This window comes from Enhydra lutris, unplaced genomic scaffold, assembly GCF_002288905.1.
Source record: "Enhydra lutris kenyoni isolate GAN:26980312 unplaced genomic scaffold, ASM228890v2 scaffoldscaffold6, whole genome shotgun sequence".
NCBI classification, from domain to species: Eukaryota; Metazoa; Chordata; class Mammalia; order Carnivora; family Mustelidae; genus Enhydra; species Enhydra lutris.
The window spans coordinates 28,765,132-28,774,068 of NW_019154090.1; the positions used below are offsets into that span (position 1 = coordinate 28,765,132).

The 8,937-nt window shown below is 41.9% G+C and overlaps 1 protein-coding gene across 1 annotated transcript in view; it reads left to right on the forward strand.

Moving 5' to 3' along the window:
- LOC111141888 (transmembrane channel like 2) overlaps positions 1 to 8,937 on the forward strand; it is a 62,385-nt gene that overhangs the window by 27,582 nt on the left and 25,866 nt on the right. Inside the window, exons 7-9 of the mRNA XM_022494725.1 lie at positions 450 to 548; positions 3,665 to 3,807; positions 5,688 to 5,835. Coding sequence (XP_022350433.1) covers positions 450 to 548; positions 3,665 to 3,807; positions 5,688 to 5,835 — 390 coding nt within the window. The remainder of the gene's footprint in view (positions 1 to 449; positions 549 to 3,664; positions 3,808 to 5,687; positions 5,836 to 8,937) is intronic.

The window sequence follows — 8,937 nt, forward strand, 5'->3', positions numbered from 1 at the left end:
CTTGTGATCTCTCTCTCTGTCAAATAAATAAATAAAATCTTTTTTAAAATGTATTTATTATTTATTTATTTGAGAGTGAGCAAGCACAAGCAGGAGGGCACAGAGGGAAAGGGAGAGAGAATCTCAAGCAGACTCCATGATGAACGCAGAGCTGGATTTGGGGCTCCATCTCAGGACCCTGAGCCAAAACCAAGAGTAAGATGTTTAAGTGGCTAAGTCACCCAGACGCTCCAGTGATGGGGAATTTTTTTAAATGCTCTTCTGTACTTTTTCACATTTTCTACAATGAGTATGTGATAGTTCTACACCAGGAAAGGATTAATATTCTCTAAAGAAGGAAGCGGGGTGTGTCCTGCTCTGAGAAGGGAGATATTTAACCCAGTATATTAATGTCTCCATGTGTTTGTATTTTCTCCACTCATCATGCTGTCGTTCTGTCCCTACACAAGGTACTGATGGGCATGCCCTATGGCAGCATTCCCAGGAAGACAGTGCCTCGGGCTGAGGAAGAAAAAGCCATGGATTTTTCTGTCCTTTGGGATTTTGAGGTACCAACACTAACATGCCAATGCCCTTCTACTATGTGATTGTAAGACCTAAAGTTTGCATGGATAAGTGTGAAATATTGCATTTAGTCATTGGAAAACCAGTGCTTAACTCAAATGAGATCCCCACTATGCAAAATGAGCTAGCCAACACTGTCCTCCTAAGACCCTTTCATAGGTCCTTCCTGCAGCCACACACCACTCCTCTCTCTCTCTGCCAGATCCATGTAAGTGATCCTACAGGACAGATTTCTCTTCCCATACCCACAGGAAGACTCCAGGGCTATCGCCAGCTCAGCCGTTCCCAAGCTTCACATGGCATCCTCAAATTCAACATCTATCCAGCCAAACCTACATTGCGTTTTCCCATCTCCTTTATTGGAACCACCATTCACCCAACCGTTCAAGTGTGAGACCTGAAAGTCATCCTACACTTTTCCCTCTTCCTCACTACCACCTCCCCCCACCCCACACAACAAACCAACCACTAACTCTATCTTAATTCAGTCCCCCTTTCTCTATGCCTCTTACTTCTTCTTTGGATAATGTCCACACCATACCAGGACCATGTCAGAATCTTCTACCTCTGCTTCCTGCTTTGACTTGGCTCCTAAAATCTCCATTTGCTCTGCTGTCAGAGTGATCTTTTTGAAAGGCAAACCTGACCCTGTCACTCCCCTACCTTGGATATCCATTTATTCCCATTCCTAAAGGGAATAAAATCCAGTGTTTTAAATCAGGTTTACAAAAGAACTGTTCACCACTTGGCTGCTCCCTCCCTTTCCAGCTCCATTTCTGTCTCAGACCTCATACTTTAATTTCCAGTTTTTATCAAGTTTGGGGGAAGTCCCTGAACGCATCACATACTAGTGCCTCCCTACTTTTGCTCAGGACATGGCCTGGAATACCCCTTTCTCCTTTTGAGTCTCCTCACCTCTATGCCTTTGTAGAGTTCTGTCTGCAACTCCAAAGAGTTCCTGAGGCTGGGAAGTTCAGGCAACAGGTCATCGCTGCTGCCATCCTTCATTCTCGTAGTCAGGTTCAAGTTCAGGTCAGGTTCATACTTCTCAGGTACATGTGGTAGTGTGTTGGAGTATTTTTCCAAGTCATTCAGAATAAGGGTGTTCCAAACAACTACTACATTTCTATACTACTAAGTATTATATACTACTACTACTGTGTACTACCACTAAGGATTTCCTTTATTCTTTATTTCACTCAAGGACCCCTAAGGAAACATCCTAGCTGCCCAAAACAAACTGAATTTGTTCAACAATAATCCTCTGTTTTGTTGTTGTTGTTGTTGTTATCAATGGTAAAAAATTTTTTTCTTTTTTTTTTTAATGTGTTTTTTAAAAAATAATCTCTACACCCAGCATGGGGCTCAAACTCACAACCCCAAGATCAAGAGTTGTATGCCCCATCAACTGAGCCAGCCAGGTGGCCCTTAAATTGTATTTTTCAAGCTAAAATTAAAGCTTTGGAAAACTTATATCCATCACCATCACAGTGGCAGTTTCTCAATGGGTAAATGCTTTTCTGATGAGATCAATGAAGATATTAACACATATGATTTTTTACATTGTATACAAAGTGCCTCAACATTTGGCAGATTTTTATAACTCAGGGAACCATTATTTTCCACTTGACCAATCCATGATCTTACGGAATTATGTGTGGGTAAAAGATCCCACATCTTGATAGTACAAGATAGAGCAATTAAGCTTTAAAAACTTCAAATCTTGAGATAATTTTAGACTTACAGAGGAGTTGCATAAATAGTACAGAGATTCCCCCCACACAAAAAATAGTATAGAGTTCTCGTATACCCTTCACCTGGCTTCACTTTATGATAACATCTTATCTACCCATAGAACAATTTTCAAAACTAAGAAATTAACCTTGGTACAATATTATTAATTAAAGTGTAGAATTTATTTGGATTTCATCAATTTTTTCACTAATATTCCTTTTCTATTCCAGGAACAAATTCAAAATCTCACATTGTGTTTGTCCTATCTCCTTAGTCTCCTCCAAATCTGTGACAATTCTCTTTCAGTGCCCTTGACACTTTTGAGGAGAACTGGTCAGTTGTTTTGGAAAATGTCCCTCAATTTGAGTTTATTTGATGTTCCCTCATGATTGTAGTGAGATCATACATTATTGGGAAGGCTGCCACAGAGGTAATGTGCCCTTCTCAGGGTGGCAAATTGGGGTAATACTATGTCGATACGTGTTATGGTTGGTAACATTGTGACCACTTGGGTAAAGTCTTGTCTGTCAGGATTCCCTATGGCAAAGTTAGTATTTTTCTCCTTTCAATTATTCAGTATTTTGGGGAGTGCGATGGAGTTTAATGTAACAAGGTATGAAAAGCTTAATATGTGATTCAGGTTCCACATTACAACTAATATTTAAGTGATGACTATTTATTTATTGAGTTTAGGTATCATATCAAAGAAGAAACAACCTTAAGTATATGAAAAGATTATTAAGATTTGCCTCCCCTTTCCGAATACATATCTGTGTGAGGCCAGAAAAATCTCATTTAACTTCAGCAAAGACATACAAGAAATGCTAAAATTCCAAGCTAGTATCACACCTGAAAAGTGTACTGATTATACCTAAAGCCAATTATACCTAAAAACCAAAACAAAGCAAAACTTGAGGTTTAGATTAGACTGTAAGCCCTGTAAAGGTATGGTTTTCTTTGTAAGTTTTATACTGAGAAAGTTCAGACTCCAGCCTACTTCCAGAGTGTGACATTAAGATCCCGGAAATGTGAGGGGAAAGAATTTGGAGCTCTTTGTGCATGCGTGCGCACAGGCACACACACACACATTGTATCCACAACGTTAGCAACGCTGTCCTCCTTGTTCTGTATCTGTATGCATTCTGTGTAATGGAGAACAAAGAGAATGAAGGGGAGACGCAGGGACATGGATAGACTCTGGAGAAACTGGGGGAATTTGAAGGAAGAATAAGGATGCGCAGAATTCCTCCTTTCACCCTTCAGATTCCCATTACATCCTGAGAAAGAAATCCCAGGTAGAATGAAAGTGTCTGGAGACCATCTGTGCTAAGCTTACGAACCCAGAACATTTGGACCTATCCCACAGGGTTACATCAAGTATTCTGCTCTCTTCTACGGCTACTACAACAACCAGAGGACTATTGGGTGGCTGAGGTATAGGTTGCCCATGGCATACTTTATGGTGGGGGTCAGCGTGTTCGGCTATAGCCTGATGATTGTCATTAGATCGTAAGTATGACCGTCTCTTTTACAGGCTTTTCATTTTCTTCACACAAGCAACCCACTCCCATGGCCACCCTGTGCCTCCTTACCTTCTTATGGGGATTTAGAGAGAAAACAAGGAGACATATAAAGCAGATATGGATTGTCATATGTGATATAAAAGATATAAACAGGGTAATAGGGGAAGTTTTTGGAAAAGGGATAAAAACTCCTTTACATGATGCTGAGAACTGCCAGTCACCTTAAAAGTCTGGGGCACAGCGTTTTACACAAAGGAAGAGCATGTGCAAAGGCCCTGAGGCAGCAAATATCTTAGTAAGTCCCAAAACCTGTCAAAAGGCCAGTGTGGTTTGAGAGAGAGCATGTACCTGGTAAGATAAGGCTGGAGAAGTCTTCAAGTCTGTTTTTACTTTCCCCAGAGCTCAGCTTCCTCAGAAAAACTCTTCTGCTTCTCTGTAACTCTAGTTTGCATGTGAGTACGGAGCTCCGCATTTGTAAAGATGTCAATAAAAACTGTGAAGGAACATATGTAGTGTGATTAACCATGGTGTCCTCTTGGTCCCAACTCTATCTGTCTCTGTGGCCAGAAATGACCTTTTTTTTTTTTTTTGAAGATTTTATTTATTTATTTGACAGAGAGAGCGGGGGGGGGAACACAAGCAGGGAGAGTAGGAATGGGAGAAGCAGGCTCCCTGCTGAGCAGGGATCCCAATTTAGAACTCGATCCCAGAACCCTGGGATCATGACCTGAGCCAAAGGCAGATGCTTAATGACTGAGCCACCCAGGCACCCAGAAATGACATTTTAATATGTCTGTGTCTCTTAATTTATGTTCTCTGAGGAAAAACTCTGGCCCATGAATTGCCTTTTTCTAAGCCAGGGGACCCCAATCAGCAAAGGTTGATGTAGGGTGGGGGACACAGTCTCCTGCACAAATCTGACTACTGGGCCCCATCCACCCTTCAGCATTCCTCCAGGAAGAGCACAAGGAGCTGTGTCTTCAGGAGAGGAGTAGAGCAGGTGTTAAAAACTCCAAAAAGTCAGTTGTTAGCCCAGTATGGCTTTCTGTCAAGTCCTCTCAAGGGGAAGTGTTGCTGTTCATGAGGGACTGCCCAGCACAATAGTGACCATTTGGTGATGGGTGGCTGCCCAGCCAGATCTATCAGGGGAGATAGGCTTGCTTTTATTCTTAGCCCTTGTGTTTGTTGCAGTGTTCCTTGTTATTATCCCAGATAAATATAGGGATATAGAAGGTTTTCCTAATGAACCAAAAACCTAAGTCAACTAAACCCATGGAATAGCAGATCCCAAAAGCTGACCCAGAAGATAAAGAGGCACAAATTCTATCGTATACACATTGTATCTGAGAGAGGATCTGCTTGGAATTCTGATTCCCACAGCAAGGTTGAGTATAGGTAGGATAAAATGGGTGGGTAACGAGGCAGGTCCAAGGAACTTTCAACCAAGTTTGCTTAAGAGAAGGATGTACCTGTCACTAGTTTCCATAACAACTACTTCATGGATTGTTGGGTTTTATATCAGAAAATAAGTATCTTTTCTGCTCAAGAAAATATGTGAATTAGAAGGGGATATTCTGGTTTGAGAATTGAGTTCCCACAAAGAGTTCTCAAACAACATTGGCAGATGAGTCTAGCCACAGGAAGTCAAATGTCAGGGTAGAAAACATGGTTCAGTGGTTCATTGTCCAGATGATACCATGTGTGCTTGCTGTGGACTCTGAATCTGGAGGGAAGGCACCCTGGGTATAATTAGTTCAATTTGAATCATCTTGGCTCTTTCCCCTCATTGCATGTCTACTACCTGTGCCCCAGCCCAGCTGAGGCCAAGGTTCCCCTGAGCTAACAGCAGTGGTATGCACCCTACAGGATGGCCAGCAATACCCAGGGCAGTGCGAGTGAGGGGGAGAGTGCTAACTTCACATTCAGCTTCAAGATGTTCACCAGCTGGGATTACCTGATTGGGAATTCAGAGACAGCCGACAATAAATATGCCTCCATCACCACCAGCTTCAAGGTAGGTGTCCCATGGTTGTTCCCATTTCCTCGAGGAATTCTGGGTCCCTTTGCTCATTAGGAGACTTCACCAAGTTGGGGCATGATAGATAAGATCCCCAAGTAATTTGTGGAAAGGGCTTTACCAGAGGTGTGAGCCGAGGTCTCAAGCCTTCAAGAAAGAATGGCCATGACTGGTACCCACATCTGTTTCATAATATATTTCGTAATAATAAAGAGAATCTTGGTTGCTGGGACCTAGTCCTGACTGTTTCCTTGTGGAACTCTTTTCTGCCAGAGAAACTGGAAGGAATCATTTGGGGCTGCACTTCTCAACCTTTGATGTATGTTTGAATCACCTAAGCAGCTTTAAAAATCTTTTGGGCCCAAACCCCCAGAGATTCTAGTATAATTGGTCAGGGGCTGGGGCCTTCCTGGCATTAAATTCTTTAAAGGCTCCCTGAGTGATTAGAAACCCCAGAAAGAGTTGAGAACTCTGGTTTGTGTGGGTGGAAGGAGTCAATTAAATGTGCAGCAACTTCCTACTTAATTACCTCATAAATTTGTTCACAAAAGACATGTGAAGTGGCCTACACATCTCTATTTTTAGAATAAAAGCAAACCTAGGGGTAAACAAATGAATGAAGACAGAAGCTAGTATGTTGAAGAGCGGCACATCTTATTTTTTCCCTCCATGTCTATAAAAACCATTCAGAGTTCTTATAGTTCAATATGTCTCCCCATCTGATCAGACTTTCTTTCCCCCAAGACCTGCCAAAGGTCAGATTTACAACACGCTTAATTGCCTTGTCTTCTTCCCTCTCCTCTCTTCTGGCCCTTTCTGGCAGCTACCCACTCACCAATGCCTACAAAGGGCAGGTACACCCACCAGGGGCAGAGCATGGGCTGAGCAGCTCGCTACGTGGGTTTCATGAGCCCACAGTCCTGACAGCTTGGCAGTGGGTAGTGCAGGGAGCTGACTGGGCTCTCCTCCCTCCTCCTTCTGGCAGCAGTTAAGCGGTGAGGGGAGGCACTGGTGGAGCATCCAAGGGCAAAAGAGGGGTCAACGGAGGCTTTACCTCTTCCTTCAGACCTACCCAAGAGAGAAAAAGAAGGTCAGTGCCTATGTCTGAAGCCCTTTGAACATCTGGCAAGGTGAAGGCTTTTTCTCTGAGTCTATTAAAACCAGAGATAATAACTTTATATAACAGAGCATATATGAAAACTGTGGAGCTAATGTATATTAACTGCTTGATAAATTAGTTAAACCTGGACCTGAATACAGTAACTGTTCATTGATTAGAAAAGTCTCCTTCCCAGTACTTCGGTAATCAGGAGACCTCATTTACTGTCTTGGGTCCACCATGAACTATTTCTGTCTTCATAGAGAGTTACTGATGCAGGATGCAAAGTCTATAATAAAAAATCTAGGGGTGCCTGGTGGCTCAGTCAGTTAAGTAGGCAGTGTGGGGGGAAGCAGGCTCCCTGCAGAGCAGAGAGCCCGATGTGGGGCTCCATCCCAGGACCCTGGGATCATGACCTGAGCAGAAAGCAGAGGCTTTAACCCACTGAGCTGCTCAGGTGCCCCTACGTATCTGATTCTTGATCTCAACTCAGGTCTTGATATCAGAGTCATGAGTTCAAGCCCTGCATTGGATTCCATGCTGGGCATTAAGCCTACTTAAAAAAAAATTAAAATTAAAATTAAATATATATATATATGACTATTATATTTTTAAATACAACAGCAAAGAAGAAAATAATTTTAATCCCATTTACAATAAAATTACATAAAATTCTTAAGAATAGAATTAACAACAACAAATATAAGGCATTTCTGAAAGAAATTAAGAAACCCTAAATAAAGGGGATATACCATGTTCATAGATTAGACAGGGATCAACAAATTATTGTCCAGGGGAAAATCCAACCTGCTGCCTACTTTTGTAAATAAGATTTTATAGAAACAAATCAATGCCTATTTATTCCCATATTGTCAGTGGTTGCTTTCATATATTATGGGGTAGTTGAGTAGTTGTGAAAGAGACCACACGGCTTGCAAAGCCAAAACTATTTACTATATGGCTCTTTAAAAAGAAAAAAAAAAGATTTTAGGGGTGCCTCAGTGGCTCAGTCATTGGGCGTCTGCCTTCTGTTCAGGTTATGATCCTGGGGTCCTGGTATCGAGCCCCACATTGGGCTCCCTGCTCTCCCTCTCCCACTCCCCCTGCCTGTGTTCCCTCTCTCATTGTATCTCTCTATGTCAAATAAATAGATAAATAAATAAATAAATAAAATCTTAAAAAATAATTAAAATTTAAAAAGATTTCATTTATTTATTTATTTGAGAAAGAGAGTAGAAGTTGGCGGAGGGAGAGGGACAAGCAGACACTGCAATGAACATTTAGCATGATGCAGTGCTCAGTCTCACAACCCTGAGATCATGACCCAAGCTGAAATCAGGAGTTTGACACAACTGACTGAGCCACCCAGGTGCCCCTACTATTATGGCTCTTAATAGAAAATGTTTGCTGGTCCCTGGATTAGAAGACTCAGTATTGTTAACATGTCATTTTAATCTATTTGCTCTATAGTTTTAAAACAATCCCAGCCAGACAGTTGCTGAGATCTCTCTAGGCCAAGTATCTATGACATGGGTGATAATAGAAATTACCACATTGGTTTGTTATTGGGATTATGAGGGTGATACAAAACAGGTGTTTAGCACCACAACTGGCATACAGTAGGTATTCAATAAATCTAAGCTTTTGTTTTCACGTGTACCAAAATGGGAATAACAACAAGGTATATCTTCTTAAAGAAAACAATTCTTGAGGCGCCTAAGTGGCTCAGTTGGTTGAGCACTGGATTTTTCATTTTGGCTCAGGTCATGGTCTTGGGATCATGGGATTGGGCCGCTTGTTGGGTCCTACATGGGGCTCCATGCTGAGTGAGGAGTCTGCTTGAAATTCTCTCTCTCTCCCTTAGCCCCTCCTCCCCCACTTGAGTGCTCTTTCTCTCTCTCTCTCTCTCTCTCTCTCTAAAAATAGATAAATAAATCTTAGAAAGAAAGGAAGGAAGGAAGGAAGGAAGGAAGGAAGGAAGGAAGGAAGGAAGGAAGGAA